This window comes from Lonchura striata, chromosome 4 (assembly GCF_050655825.1).
Source record: "Lonchura striata isolate lonStrDom1 chromosome 4, ASM5065582v1, whole genome shotgun sequence".
Classification (NCBI taxonomy): Eukaryota; Metazoa; Chordata; class Aves; order Passeriformes; family Estrildidae; genus Lonchura; species Lonchura striata.
In genome coordinates this window covers 2,688,669-2,704,896 of record NC_140706.1, presented here as the reverse complement: position 1 = coordinate 2,704,896, position 16,228 = coordinate 2,688,669, and the positions used below count along the sequence as shown (strand labels likewise).

The 16,228-nt window shown below is 44.4% G+C and overlaps 1 protein-coding gene across 6 annotated transcripts in view; it reads right to left on the bottom strand.

Moving 5' to 3' along the window:
* Positions 1-16,228, bottom strand: part of SLC4A11 (solute carrier family 4 member 11) — a 96,591-nt gene that overhangs the window by 42,571 nt on the left and 37,792 nt on the right. For 4 of the 6 annotated variants that reach the window (XM_085577460.1, XM_021526814.4, XM_085577461.1 and 1 more), the window contains exons 5-8: positions 10,707-10,938; positions 10,043-10,105; positions 9,421-9,502; positions 252-375 (exon numbers count right to left, since the gene is read on the bottom strand). In XM_085577460.1, coding sequence (XP_085433586.1) covers positions 252-375; positions 9,421-9,502; positions 10,043-10,105; positions 10,707-10,938 — 501 coding nt within the window. The remainder of the gene's footprint in view (positions 1-251; positions 376-9,420; positions 9,503-10,042; positions 10,106-10,706; positions 10,939-16,228) is intronic. The other 2 variants (XM_085577462.1, XM_077782687.2) reach the window with 1 other exon arrangement.

The following is a 16,228-nucleotide window of genomic DNA, read 5'->3' as shown; positions in this document are numbered from 1 at the left end:
CCCCAGGTGTTTATGGGGACTACATGGTGTTCTCCTCCCCATCAGGATACAGGCCATGAGACAAGGACACAGCCCACTAATCCACCCCTCACCAACAGGATAAATCATCTTGACAGCTGCTGAGAAGATCTCAGGCCTTTTCACATCCCCTGGTGTTTTAAAAACAACATTTATTAACCCTTGGAGGAGCCCGAGGAAAAGCAAACTCAGGAGAACCTCCTGAAGTTGTGGAGCAAGAAGACAAAACTCACCATCTTGGGAGGAGCCAGGACCAGTATCACAAATCTGACTTCACAGGAGTTCTCACCCCAGTTCTGAGGCCTCTCCAGGCGGCTGATGCAAACGTGACGTCGCTGAAGGGACTTTATAGTGCAACTGTTGGGGAAAATGGGATTGTCAGACTGGGCCACAATACCAGGCACAATCTCCTCCGGTGCACAAGGAATAAAAACACATTTCACCTTTGAGAAACACATGATGTTGTTGGTTGAAGACTTCTGAAGTCTTGAATTTTTAGTTACTATCAGCCCAATTTTCCCTTTTGTACAATTTCACATCCATTGTCTTTATGGGAAATACCTTTCAAGATTTCAAGGTGTATTCTGCCTTTTCTTCCAGCAGCTTTTTTTTTTTTCAAGCCAAGAAAACAAATGACAGAGAGTACAAGACACCAAGTACTTGCAGAGCTATAGAAGCTTCTAAACACACATACCAAAAAAACCCCAAAACCTCTTATTAGAGAACACCTGCATTATTGGAAAGCAGATTACACTTCATTTCACCTGTTCTCCCAAGGTGCTTCTGGAAACACTAAGGCAAAATGCCAAGCCAATATACTCCCACTTCTGCCTCAGGCAGACCTCTGTGTTGTAATGGCTTTTCCCATTTGCTCCCAGCTGTTGTTTTCCCCTTTCTGGTTCCCAAGTGTTAAAGAAACCAGGCTGACCTCCCTGCTCAAGATCCACAGGGAGGGGATAAGTGCTTGGAGGGAAATCCTTGGCTGTGATCCAGGGGATGGGATGCATGTTTGACTACCAGAACCAAGATTAGCAAAAAAAAAAAAAGTTGTGTGGAATAAACACAGGGATCATCTCCAGAGGCTGTGAAAGACCACATCTGTCTCCACCCTGGGATATTTAACCAGAGCTGGGACCTGCTTAGCTGCCACTTTTCCTGCTGGGAAACTTTGGGGTTTGCTGCAGGGGCAGCAGGGCAATGGCAGCCTGGCATGCAGCTCTCCTGTTCCCTTTGAAGCCACCAACCACTTCCCAACCCTTCTGTAAACCACTGATGAAAAATGCACACAGTGTGTGCCTACAGACACCTGGAAGAGGTATGGAAGTGTTTTCCTACCTCAGAGTTATTTTCCCTTCCCTTTACCTGGTTCAAAGTTATTTCAGCTGCTTGCTCTCTTTTGTTCATCTAACAAGCACCTATCACAATCTTCCAACAGGAGGATCTATTTCTGTCATTTCTCTTCCATAATCCCATCTTATTTCTTTCCTTTTAAGATGTATTCTCACGCCCATGCACCCTGAGGGCTGTTACATTAACAAGATATTTGGCTGGAGATGTCCTAGTCTGGAACACATATTTTCTACCAAGTTCTCCACTATTTGCATAAAAAAAAAAATCACACCATCAAGTATTTTCTTACTGAGTTTGACTTCTTGATCTCAGACTGGAAGCAGCCTGCTTCTATAAATTAATCTCACAGAGACACTTGTCTGAGAGCAACCAAACAGCTTAATTAGAACAATACAGGGCATGAGAAAGATGACACTGTTTCATTTATTTCCTAACTTTCCTTCACCACAGCCTCTTGTTCTTTATGTACTTGAATCAGCTTTGGAAGAGAGAAAGATCAAGGCAGGTCCTAAGGTGAGGAATAAATATCTTTTGAAGTAATTGAAAATAGAGTGCAAGCTACACTTGTTTTCACAACCAAAGCCAAGCCCCTGCTTGCAATCCAACTGTGGCTGAACAGCAGACAAGCCTCCTTGTGTTACAGCTCAACAAGCCAGAGGGGACATGAACTCCAGGCTTTGGACCAACTGGAGAACCTTCAAGTGGCCCAACACCTTCAGTTCTCTCACCTTCACCCACCTGGTGACCAGCAGTGACTGATTACTGCACCATTAGCATCAACTCTGAGCTCAGTTCTCAGCACGTGCATACCTCAGCTGCTCAGCTTGATGCCTTGTGAATGCTGACCTACAACAGAGGTTGGACAGAGCTAAAAAATGAAGTAGGGATTTATTAGAAGGCCTCAACAGATCTACCTTGGGCAGCACCAGAGCCCAGCCAGGGCTGCACACAAGGTGAACCAAAATGGTCACAAAAGAGCGCTCCTGGGGGCTCTCACTGGGATCAGTTCTGCTCCATTTTCATCTTGGAGTTCATTGTCCAATTCCAGCTTTAGCCCATGCAGTCCCATCATGCTTGTTTTTCTCTCTCCAGTCCATGTTTATGCTCTTGGGCTGAGATTTGGATCATTTGTCCTTGGTCCCCAGCTGGAGAAGGAATTGTTTTGTCTCCCTGCTCTGTACACAGAGCTCACCATCCTTTAACATGAAGCTCAGACCCACACACTAAAGCAGCACAGAATGTGAAAAATAGAAAAGCTAAAACCTGAGGCATCAAGCTCATTGATTAATCTGTTTTGAAAAGGGGCATTTTGGACATCATTTCTATCCCAGACATGGCAGAAGCAGGTATCAGCACCTGTGGCTCACAGAGCTGTACCAACTCTTCCCAGACACCTTTCCTGCCCTACCACGTGCACCAGGCAGGACCTGACCAAGCAAGAAACTACAGAAGTAAAAAGCAATTTGGAAAAGCCTATTATAAAGTGCAATCTAATGAAGGAAGCTACATGTTCTGGAGTTTTCTTTCTCCCTGGAGTGACAGGGTTACGTTTCAGCTCCGTGAATTGTCTCCAGGACTGTGTTTTCCAGAGACAGGAGTCCTGCCAGCAGTGCCACAATCCCACTTCAGCTCAAGAGCTTCTTGGGTACAGAGAGGAAAACTGGACTGTTCAAAACTGAGCTTTGCTATTGGGCTCTCTATTTTACAACATCATTTTCATGGTAGCCATCAAAAATTTGATTCTCTTACTCAGGAGTTCACTGTTTCCTTAAGCTGAGGGATTGGGCAAGAAGAGGATCCCACAGTATTGAAAGATTTCACACAGAGCACATTTAGAAGACACCAAGAAATTCACTGTCATTATCAACCCTTTTTATCTGGAATAATTTTATCCAGAGTGCTGGAGTTTGAGGTTTCTCACACTTCTGAGAGTCTCCTCCAGCTCCTCAGTAAAGAACTCCATGGATACGGACACATGGATCTAAATCTCAGTGTCACACCAGTAAAATTGAGAGCTTCCAACACTTAGGTCAATGTACAAATAATTTCAATCAGTAACACCTTTACAAATCGAGCTGGAGTTGATTTAGTGAGGATAAACCTGATTAAAACCAGATTTAAACAGGTGCTATAGAGAAGATGGGATGTTCCTGAGCCTGGCTGCATGGAGGGGAGGAGCAGTGCAGAATGCAGCCTCATCTCAGTCTGCTCTCCCTCTGTTATATTCATTTATTTGGGGGAAAAAAATGATGTTTTAAGACTTCCAGTGCAAGGCCAAGTCACTCCTGCCCATGCATCATTCAGCAGATCAAGCTTTTCTTTAATTTTAAGCTATTATTTAGCTGACTCAAATCCTATTCCCTAGTGTAGCACTTACAGCTCCCACTTTTGTTTTAATTCCAGAATCCAGATACAAATACAATACAAGCCAAAACTGCAGTCCCAACTAGAATTGTGCAAATATTTGTAAAAGACATGAAAAAAAATGTTCCTTGGTTCACATGGAGAAATCCCAAGTCAAGCAAGACCGCAGGTAAAAGTCAGCACAGCTCAGGCCAAGAAGAAAATCACTTTCAAAATGAAACAACTTTCTTTTTTTTTTTTTTTAAGTAGCACTTAAAAAAATTCCCACTAAGAAAAAAAAAAAAAAGCTGGAGGGTAAATAGCCCCAAAAAGCTGAGAACTAGCAAGACATTTTCAGCTAACTCTAAATCAAGCCTGGTTTGGTCAAAGCCTCCAAGTTCCTTTTTGGTTTGAGTTGAGCTACATTTGATTCTCCCTTGGTTTGGCCAGAAAGCTGAAAAATCTATTTCCACCCAGTATTAGTCACCCCAGGAAATGCTGGACTATGATTTAATGAGATGCCAGGTTCTGTTCTCAGCAGTTTTATCTTGATCCCCCAGTAATTGAGCTTGTAAAAAGGGCATTTAAATTATAGCACAAATTCTGCTTCCCTGTGCTCCTCTTTGCCTCTGGTGGTGCTGAGGGTGGCACTGGGATGGTGAGAACTGGCAGTGCTCCACCAAAATCCCAGATCCACCGAGGCCCCTGTGCCCCAGGTCTGCCCACACCCAAGATGATATCAGAGTAATAACACATTGCTCAACCAAATCATAAAAAGGGTCACATTATGGAGACCTAAGAGAAACAGAAACCCTCTTTTAAAAGAGCAAGAAAGGAAATTAATTCAGTAACAAATTATCCCTTGCAGTATGAAAAAGTGCCCAGCAGAGGTAATCAGCCAACCAGCCTTTTCCTGTCCCCACACAGAACAACAATGACACTTCTTTTCTCAACCACTGCCAATAAATCTTCCTTTGCTGAGCAGCTCCAGGCACCAGCTTTGAGAAACCAGGATCTGCAAGTGAGGAATGAAACTGTGGCCAGGCCAGGCAGCTCACCCACAGCTTGGCACAGGCTGGGCTCAGCCACAACACCCCCACTGCAGGCTGCAAGTCCTTCTGGCCTGGGAAATGCACCTTGCTGGGCTCCAGGAAGACTCATCCTCTCCAGGGGGGAGGATTTCCTCCAGGTCAGTGTGTATTGAGAATACCTTTCCATCACACAGCACCTGTAGGAGCTCTCCAGCACGACCTGAAATGGCCCAGCATGGGGGAGAGGCCCTTAAAAGAAAATTAACTGGTTCTCCGAATTCAAAGGACACTTGCCAGATGTTGGCTGTGGCACTTGGGCCATGGTTTAGAGGTGAACACGGTGGTGTGGTGTTAATGGTTGGACTTTTCCAGCCTTCATTCCATAAGGAGACATCTCATCCCTCTACAGACCCTGCAGGTCTGTAAAACAAAGCAGAAAAACAAGCTATCTTTCTTCTTCAGGACCCAAATTCCTAATACAGAGGCTGAATTTGAGGTTTTCTTTTCATGAAACAGCACCTGCAAAATTTTCAGCTCTCTAGCATAATCTGGGAAAACCCAAAAAGGGTGGAGAGGCCCTTAAAAAATTATATGGTTCTCTAAGCCTAAAGAACACTTGAGAGATGATGGTTGTAAATTCTGGAGAAGAGGCTCTTGCTTACAAGGCTCCAAATCTTGTCATCATTCCTCTAAATGAAAATATTTGTTTTAAGCAGTCCAACTGTTTTAATTTCTCATTTTGCCCTTTAAAAGAATAATCTGAGGAAGAGACAGCAACTGAAGCATCTCTATTTGCAATCTATTCAGCAGCTAAATCAGAGACAAGGTGACTTTTCTAGAAACCCACAGACCTCTGGGTCTGGAAAAATCCTTAAACACACAAAATGGACTTGCATTACTTCTGTTGGAGAGAGACACCAGTCACATCTTTCACAGTAATACATTAAATTTGGCATCTCACTCCTCAAAGTTTGATTACCTCAACAGCAGCCTTGCTGGTTATCCAGTATCACCTCACAATACCTATTTTTGAGAGGCTACCTGGATTTTTCTGAGTTGAATTCCTCCACAGGAGTCACTGCCACGACAGGCTACATCAAAGGCAGAAATTCTATAGCAACACAGAGCACACAAACCACTGAACCACTCTTTGCTTGCAGGGAGGCTTTTTTTGCCCTCTGCCCTGCCTGTTAAAAGAGCTTTAGGAAAGCAGTTTAATGCCCAGTGCATGTGCCTTAGCAATCCAGCCAGAAGAGATGACTCTACAACTACTCCATCCAGACTATGGAGCAGCTTCATTTCATGTTTTTCTAAGGATTCAGCTCTGGAAATCAGCAGTTTTATCAATCTGCTGGCAGAGAGAATACAGCCTGGAAGCTGGGATGCCTGGGGGTGTTCCATCAGCTCAGGGACATTTGTTCCATAACCCACTAAGCTGATGTTTCTCCTAGCAGGACATGAGGGGGAAAAATCCACCAGCACCCAGTTAAGCAGTTTTTAAATCATATATGCTTCACTCCAAGAGGAAAAAACTAAAAATCAGGCATTTTCATCTCAATTTGTCAGGCAGTTAAAGAAGGAGTGGGGTGTGACAGAACTTGGCTTGTGATAGAGTCACTTCTTCATGGGATAGGGAGGGGTTTCTTGGCCTTTTTGAGGCAGAAAACTGCAACACCAAAACCAGCAGCTCCCACTGGAGCTCCTTGCTCATTTTTCCCAGTCAAGACAATGAAAACATCCAGTTTACCCATCTGTGCTGGGATCATGGCAGGTCTGGGTGCTTTAGGGAGAGCTCCAAGCGCCCTCCTGGCAGCACCTCTGCCTGCTTCAGTCATTCCATGCTGCAGGTCCTACCAGCAGCTGAGTTTTCTCACTTAAATAACTGAGGAAAACAGTCCAGAACTCCCCACTCTGGGACAGGACCATCCCTCAAACCAGGTTCTCCAAGGAAACAACCAGCAGCAGGAGATCTCTGGGCCAGTTTGTGTCTTCATGATCTGTCAAATGCTGGGATAGGAAGAAAAACTAGTTTTGTCCATGGTTTCAAAGGTATGAGATCTTGTCCTGGGCTGATGAAGCTCATCTGTAACTCTCAATATTTGTTGTCTAGTTAGGAAATGACCACGTGCACAAGTAGAAACCTTCATTCTTCCAGAGCTGGACCCTGCTGGCCACTGGGGCATGAAAAGCTTTGATACTTCTCAGCTCTCATTTTAACAGAAGAATTCCAAGTTTTCCATAAGCTGATATATCGTGGTGTGGCCTCAGCAAGATCAGCTTTTGGTCATTCCTGACAAAAGCACCCCTAAAGCCTGCAGTGAATCAGAATTCAGCTGTTTTCCTGGACTTCACTGGGACATTGAAATCTTGAAATCTTCAGCTCCTCAAGGGTTTGTTCTGCCCTGTGGGTGAAGCCCAGATCCATATGGGATGTCTGACCTTGCTGGAGCTTCCCTAGACTTGAAACCGTCAGGAAAGCACCAAATCCAACAGAAGCAGAACAATTATTTCAACCCCAGGTTTTCCCCACTGCTCTTCTCACAGAGGATAAATCAGATAAGAAATAAGAGCCTTCTTTCCAGCACAAAGGAGAGGGAAACACGTTTCTGCCTCCATTAGGAATGTTCTTCTGCAGCCAGGCTCTGCACAACTCAGTGAATATCCTACAAAATTCCTTCCTTTCTCACCCCAAACTAATTTCAGCTGTTACTATTTCCCCTCATCATCTATGCAGAAGCAACACCACCAAAACTTTATCTCTCAGCTGTTCTTCCTCATTAATATAATCTTATTTTATCAATTCAATCAAGGGATTAAAAGTTGATTAAGGTGCACCAACCCAGCAATGCTTATTTAAAATTTAGCAGAGTATAGACCAAATGCAAGGATAAAGGAGAGAAGATATCTTAAAGGTTCTTCCCACTCATATGGAAAATTTTTTCATCAACAAATTCCTTTTACTTCAGAGGTTTGGAAGCTGTTTTGCAATCTGACTTCAAGAAAAATGTAAGATCTAAAAATATGGTGCACAATCTGTTGCACAATAACTCCAGCAGAAATACAGTGCAATAATTAGATAATTATAGTTAATAACTCATCATTGCTTTCCCACCACTTTCTTCTCCCTCTTCAGAGCAACAAAAGGAAGAAACAAGGAAAGTTTTGCACAAGACACCTTCAGGCTGTGAGCTTATTTTTTAAATCATCTCTTGTCATGGAAGCCAGCATTACTCACATGGATGCATTTAAAGCTCTGGCTCACTTTCCTAACAGGCTGAACCCACCCTTTTCAGTCTCATGTATGTAATCATAGCATTTGTATCCTGACTTTTAAAATGTTTTGGTTATTAAGGCAACCCTTCCCAAAACCCTCCACAGAGCTTGTCTCACCCCACGGGAGAAATTTCCATCCTCTGCATCAGCAGCACCTACATATCCTTACTGCTGTTACCCTTCCTATGGCATCCAAAGAGGAGAAAACTGCCCAAAAGTCCTCTTGGTTGACACCATTTTACTTTATAAACTCATTTTCTTCTTCGTGGTCCTGCTCTGTATGTGCCAGATGTAAAAAGGCAGCACACAAAGCAAAAAATATCATCCAGCTCTCTTCTCTCTCAGGACACAGCCCTGATATGCCATCACTTATGGAGATCACATCCTTTTCTTTCATAAGAGATTCAAACAAGGGGGGTATTTTTCCTTGTTTGTTGATGGTATTGTCTCCTTTTTGATTGTTTTTTTTTTTTTTTAATCCTCTATTTCTCTCCATTTTCCCCAGCCATAAGCAGAGGGCAGGAGAAGAAGTACAAGCAGAAGGAAAACTATTGTGACAGTTGTCTCAGCAAACTGGCTGTGAAGGCTAAAATATGTGCATGCCTTTAGGCACCTATCCCACATATCCCAGCCATTTCTCTGGGAATTACCATATTTCTTGACAACTCGACTTCAAGACTGCTCAGGAATAAAGCAACAGAGTCAAAAAGGCACTGCTTTGGTTGGCTCAGGGACTCAGGTTCTGGCCTTCTCTTGTGAAGGGACAGCCTGGCTCACCCCACAGGCCTGACTTGGAGACAATAACTTCAAACCCCAGTTCTGGTCAAGTGCAAGCTGGGGTGAAGCCACCACATCTCATAAATCCCAGGTGACAGAGTTCTTAAGGGCCTGCTCCTCCAGTGTTTAACAGTGTTGACAATTAATCAGCGTCCAAATTAATTGTCAGACAAAGTAATCAGTGTCTAAATAGCGTGGAATGTCTGACTTCAATTTTCAGCTACAAAGTTTGGATGGTTCCATCAAAGGACCTAAGAAATCTTTTGGTCCAGGCTCCCAGACTTTGGCAGGCAAAGCAGTCCATGAAGTAGTTTGCTGTCCCTTTGAGAAGTTCCTTTATTAGCATTTCTCAGTAATTAGCATTTTCTGGCTCATTTTTTCAGCATTCTTAGCTTGTTAACAGCAGATTTCTATAACATCCAAGAGCTGAATGCCCTGGAGGGGCTGTGGTCACCTACTGCATGTGTTTGCAAAGAGAAGCAGCCCAGAGAGAGACAGATCCCACAGGATGGATGGAACAAGCACCACCATCTTAACCCAGAAGGGCACATTCTGAACCTCTGCTCCTCCCAGCAGCAGAAAAAGGTTTGGATGTCAGTGATTTTGCTCATCTAACCCAGATACTTACATGATACAGAGCCAGGACTGCTGATACTGCACCCCCGTGACTGTGGCTGTGACCCCTTGAATTGTGTCTGATAAGAGGTGAACTGGGAAGAGAAGAGAGGGAAATATCAACAGGCTGTCCTCGTTTATTCTGCAGCTGTAAATAACATTTCTAAATGGAAGCTGACTACTAATCCCAAGCATTCCTATCTGCCCAGTGGACTGATGCAGGGGTGGGGGCTGACAGAAAGAGATGGAAACATTTGTCCTGCTGCTTTTGAACTGTGTCCTTAAACTATTCACAGCTTAGAAAGGCAGCTGCTTTCTCCTCCCAACATCATCCTACTGCAATACTGGGTTATTAGATTAGCATTATCCACCACACACACACAGACAGGACTGGGAGGAGTGTCACCTCCCCAGTCCCCTGCCCTCTCTCCCCCTCTTCCCAGCTACTGCTCTCACACTATTTTATGGCACTACTTACTTTTTGTTCTTTATTGGCAGAAAGCCTAAATTAAAAGGATTACAAATGCGAAGCTCTAAGACAGGTAGCAAGAAGTAACCAAAGCATGAACATGCTTACTACATGCTCAGGACTTGACATATCTGTTAAACAAATTCACTCAGGCTGTGACAGTTACATTTGAGGTGCGATGGACATGATTGTACATTCATTCCTGTTGACTCTGAAACATCAGGGGTGCCTACAGAGAAACAATGCTCAGTTAAGCTTCTTCACATCTTGGGCTAAAAGGCAGCGTTTTTTTAGACTAAACTACAACATTTCTTGATAGCTTAAGGTGACACCAGAGGCAACAACCTCGGCTAGGGTTGCCCCAGTTGAGCTTCTGGAGGAAAATCAAGTGTGTCCAATCTCCTCCAATGGGATGGGAGTGACACAAAGAATCAACCCTCCCCAATTACTCATCCATAGCAGGCAAAATTCCCCAGCCTGTGTGAATTCAGGTGGAGAATCACAAGGCAAAGGAGCCACTGCTGACGAGGACAAGCAAACCAAAAGGGTCCACGCAGACCAGACACCCCAATGCTGCTGACTCCTCACCCCAGAGAGCACCACAACAGGTGATCTTAATAAAATGGGGCAAAACTCCACCAAAACACAAAAACCCTGGATAAATGAAGCCCTTCAGTCTGAGTGACACAGAAAAAAAAAAAAATCAACCCATGGGATCACATGCAACATGCAAGCCTGGGGACCATACAGTGAATGCCCAGCACCCCACCACGGCAAGGATGGCAAATGAACAGCAGCCCACCAGCTAAAGCAAACCAAGAGCTGATTACCGTTCCCTTCCCGTGGGGTCCCTGAATCTGTGAATAAAGTGTTCATGATTTTTTCAAAGTTGCAGCTGGGCTCCATGTTCTCAGGATCCTCGGCAAAGTGTTTCAGCATCTCCCGGAGAACATCGTCCAAGGACGTGGCTGTTTCATCCAGGATGATGCTGGCTCTGGCCAAGAAACCATCCAGGTCTCGCTGGGCTCTGACCTCCTCCTCAAAATTCTTTAATTTCAGGTACTGTGTTGAGAAAACGTCAGAGCATGAGACAGCAGAATCTGGGTCCTTCACGAGCAGCTTTGCTGAGGTTACCACCCAACCAAAGATTCTCCTGGCCGTTCAGATCACAGGAGAAAAGGCATTTTATGCATTAATGCATTGAAGGTTTGCATTTTCAAGGCTTATCCTAACAGTGTGCCCACAGGTACCACTTATACCCTGACACAGAAAGCAGAATTTAAAAAAAAGAAATATTGTTTTGTGGTCAGTTTTTTTTTTTTGGTTTTTTTTTTGGTTTTTTTTTTTTTTTTGTTTTGTTTTTGTTTTTTTAGCCTAGAATAAAGTCTGATAAATTGGTCTAGAAGCAAAAATACTTAAGGTAGCATTTAAAATCTTCTTTAGGTTCAAGTAATTCAGGAAGTTTGAAAAAATGTGGGAAAGTTATTTGGGTGAAATGGACGCTGAGCTCAGCAGCATGAAAAATTACCAGTATGAACCTCAGTGCCAAGTCAAGCCAGTTGTTCTCAAACTGGGGACCATCTGTCCCCAGTGCTCCCAGTTAGGGAGCCTGAAGTGGGAGGTGCAAAATGCCATCCAGCCCATCAACTTTTCTGGCATTTTCTGTTCTTTCCACTTCCATGGAAGTTTTCTTCCTTTGTAGATTTAGCTTTAAAGCAGTAATGAATAAAAAACAGCAGAGGCTGAAACTATCCCAGCTCTCTGCTGGTTCCTTCTGCTGTCCCAGACTTAGTGGCCTTGAGATGAAGAGACAGCCCCAATGTGTTTGTTTTAACAGTTGGGACTCAGCTTCTTCATGCAGGTAAAGTCATTCTTTATTCATGCAGCTCATTTTACACCGTTTTTACAGCCCTCATGAGCAACTTTAATTGGTTAATAGCTTTCTTGCTAATTACTCTATTGATTAGTAAAAGGTATTTTACTTGTCTGTCAGATCTCTCTATTCTTGAATTGTTTACATATTTTCTTCAGGGATTCTTATGGGAGTGGTCCTATTGTTTATATAGGTGCACTTGTTTTTAACTCTAGAAATTGATTGTTGTGTTAACAAACTCTCATTTTCAGGATGTTTTACTTGCAAAGTACTAGCTGCACTTAGAAGAAGTGATAGGCCAGCTATTAATTTAGCAGAGCAGGCCTCATTTTATGAGGTTTTTCTTTTATAATTTTTCTACCTGTCTGCGATACGTGCTCCAGAACCTCAACTCCTTTCTGTACCTGCCAGCTGGGAAGGTGATTAATTGAGTGATCAAACTACAAATGCCTCATTCCCATTGCACAGTCCTTAGAAATCCACACACAAGCACTGGACAGGGAGGGCTGGCAGTCCTGGCCCTCTCCTTCAACAGCCTGAGTGAGGAAATGGGAGCTGAGCTGTTCTATGGATCTTCCTTCCCATGGGAAGGCTGCCAGGTTCAATTTGTGATGCTGAGAACCAGACTGTCAAGAGACATTGAAACCCTCAGTTCCCCTCAAGCTCAGGAAGAACCAAGCTCTAAATTGCTTTTATAAATCTGATCCCCCATGCCACACTCCCCCCCTCGGGTACAGGGCCATCCCAGAGCCTTACTCATGGGTCCTCTCCTTCCATGCACACTCCCTCTTACCTTTTCCATTTATAGACACAGGCAAAAAAAAAAAAAAAAAAAAAATGCTAACATCTCCCTAATTACTGTAATTATCACAGCAACTATCAAGTTGTCAGTACACATCCATTGCAATTAGCACTGTTTTACTTTGCATCAATCACTCTTTCCACAGCATCCTTGAGAGGGAGGATTCTCTGAAGCGTTTCAGCTCCCACCCCCAAGGCTTTGGAACCATCTGCTCGTAGGAGAGGAGACAGTGACACAGCTACAACTCCACCTCAGAAGTGCAAGCAGTGAGTCTGTCTCAAACTGAGAGCAGATTAACACACACCTGTAACAAGAGTTCTCAAAATAGCAAAGGTGGCTTTGTGTCACCAACTTCTACACGAGAGAAGCAGAACAGCAGAAGGAAAAAGATGAGGAACAGCAAAAAATTCATCAAAGGCATTCATGTGGGTTATCTGCCCAGATCACAGAATCACAGAATGGTTTGGGTTGAAGGGACCTTAAAGATTATCCAGTTCCAATGCCCTGCCATGGGCAGGGACACCTTTCACTAGCACAGGTTGCTCAGAGCACTATCCAGCCCGACCTTGGACACTTCCAGGGTGGGGCAGCCACAGCTTCTCTGGGCAAGCTGTACCAGGGCCTCACCATCTTCATGATAAAGAATTTTTTCCTAATATCCAGTCTAAACCTATTCTCTTTCAGTCTGAAGCCATTTGCCCTTGTCCTGTCACTCCAGACTATTTTAAATTATCTCTTCCTATCTTTCTTGTAGCTGCCTTCAGGTGCTGGAAGGCCCCAGTTCACTGCAATCAACATTGATCCTGCACTGAGCTGTGCTTGACAGCTCACTGCAAGGCAGGAGGATAAAGCTCCAGTTGAGCCACAGGCTTCAAGCAATACCTTGGGAAAATAACTTTCCATGCACCACAGCTGTTTCATTTCCCTGCTGTTGGTCCTTTATAGGAAATAGGGGGAAGACTCATATTTATCATCCATTTATCATTATTATCACTCCCTAAGGTTAGGGAAGGCATTATAGAGTCATGGAATAGTTTGGGCTCAAAGATAACTCAAAACTCATCCAGTTGCAACCCTTGCCATGGGCAAGGACACTTTCCACTAACCCAGGTTGCTCCAAGGCCCATCCAGCCTGGCCTTGCACTCCAGGGAGCCAGGGGCAGCCACCACTCCTCTGGGCAGCCTGTGCCAGGGCCTCACCACCCTCACAAGGGAGCATCCTTTACATCCAATCTAAATCTACTCTCTGAGCTTAAAGGGGTTTTATGCACATTAAACATCACAAGGCAAGCAGCCACCATGAAAGGAGAGAAATCCATCACTCCCTGAGACACACCAAAATCAAATTACTGGAAGCACTGGCACAGCAAAGCCTCAGCGACAGCTCAGGCACAACTGTTCCAGCCAGGACCCCTGCTGGGTTCAGGGGAGATTAATGAATGCTCCCTCACTAATATTTTTAGCTAGATAGTCAAGTCACACCAGGAAACTTGATGCTGGAAACTCGATGCTGGAAACTTCTTAGGAAGAAACCCAAGTCAGCTACCCAAGAGCCATTTGAACAGCTCTGGGCATCCTTGATTGCAAAGCTCCACGTTGCATCGTGACAGGAACAGAGCCTGTTGTGCCAAAAAAAAGGGGAAAACACTGAAACAGTCTCTCCTGACTTCAGGCAGGCCAAAATCACACATTCTAACTTGTTGACAAGGCTCAAAATGCAAGCTCTCTCCTGGCTGGCTGCTCAGAGACACCTTCACTTAGAGCCACCAGCAAATTTTTTGTGGTGTCCAAAAAATCCCTTCCTCCTGAGCAGAGCTCTGCCTGGGCTGCTGCCATGGTCCTTTGGGTCAATTCCCTCAGAACCACTCTGTGATGGTGATGAAATGCTCAATCCATGTGAAGAACCTTTATTCCTGCCCACCAAGTGTCCTCCTAGATAGCAAACTGCCTGAGACACAAACTGCCCTTCCAGAACCACAGGCTTCCACCAGAGACAGGGAAACCTCTCCAGACAAAGCTCCTCACTTCTCTGCTGGTGATTCCCCCTTCCCAGACACTTGGAGCCATCTCCTCCATGAATCAGGTCCCACTTTCCTTTGCATTTGAAGCACAAAATTTCCACTCATCCTCCCCAGAGGAAAAAACTGGCAAAAGTGTCTTTTTCTCGAGCCCTGCTAAAGCTCTCTGGAATTTGTGGCTCCACAGCACACTAAAATGCTCAAGCATGAACTGTGGGCCAGAAAAAGCAAGAATCCTACAGCTCTGAAAAGAAAAAAACAAAATAGAAGAGACACTTATGAGTAAGCAGTTTCCAACTATTTCTTATCAAAGGCAGATCCTGCATTTGGGTTTAGAATTTGCACTTTTAAGTGATTAAGTTCTCAGGTTACTTTCAGTCAAGTGTGTATGACTGAGAACCCTGGCACTGGGATTAGACAAGACAAATTAGGGATAAAGATATTTTCATTCCTGAGTATGGAATTGCTTATTTTAACTTTCCATGATTCTATACCAATCAACGTTTCATTTTTTTTTTTTTTGGTAGTGGCTGTGTTTTGGGTAGTGTTTTCTTTGGTATTTACTTGCTTTTGTTTTTTTAACTTGGGGAAAAGGTTTCTAAAGCTATCACACACATTTCCTCCCACTAATTCAGTCTTCTGAAATATCTTTTCAAGATTTGAGCTGTCTTAGAGTCCTAAAGCAAAGCAGAATTAAAGAGCTCTCTGGGATTCCCTAAAAAGCTCCCAAAGCTTACAAGGCTACACAAACTAAAACCTCAAGTTACAACCTGGAACAAAGCCTGAAATCCAAGATCTCAAGCACTGGCACAGCTGCCCAGGGCTGTGGTGGAGTCCCCATCCCTGGAGGGATTTAAAAACCGTGTGGATGTGGCACTTGGGGACATGGGTCAGTGGTGGCCTTGGCAGTGCTGGGGGAATGGTTGGATTTGGTGACCTTGGAGGGTTTTTCCAACCTAAATGATTCTGTGATTTACCAGGATCAGTGATGCTACAAGTTCCCATGACAACAGCCACTCCTTCCAGCCCTCAGGGAAGTTAAGACAACTTAATGCACCATGAGCCTCACAACCCTAAAGACAAAACTTCACTCAGTACTAAATACAGAATCAAAGAATGGGTTGGGTTAGAAGGGACCTCAAAGATCACCCAGTGCCACCCCGTGCCATGGGCAGGGACACCTTCCACCATCCCAGATTGCTCCAAACCCTGTCCAGCCTGGCCTTGGACACTTCCAGGGATCCAGGGGCAGCCACAGCTTCTCTGGGCAGCCTGTGCCAGGGCCTCACCACCTCACAGGGAAGTCATTAAAATATCACCCAATTCCTCCCCGAGTACTTTCTGTGCCCTTCCATAGCTGAAGGTTTGGAATAACAAAGCCTATAGAGTTTTTTTGGTTTTTTTTTTTTGCACTTTCACCTAATCATTAGTGAGTTACAGTCTCAGGAGCAAGTGTAAACTAAGTGTGGGCTTCTAATCCTCCTGCTAGCCTGCTTGTTTCCAAGGATTTCACTCCTGCTGAACCTCGTGAAGGATGACTGATTTGCTGGAATAAAGAGGGAACCAAATCCCAGCCATGTCTGCTGGGTGTCTCTGCTTCCAGCTCCAGAGGAGCTCGGCAGCCAGGACCTCTACAGCACATGCTTGGATCCCTGTGGA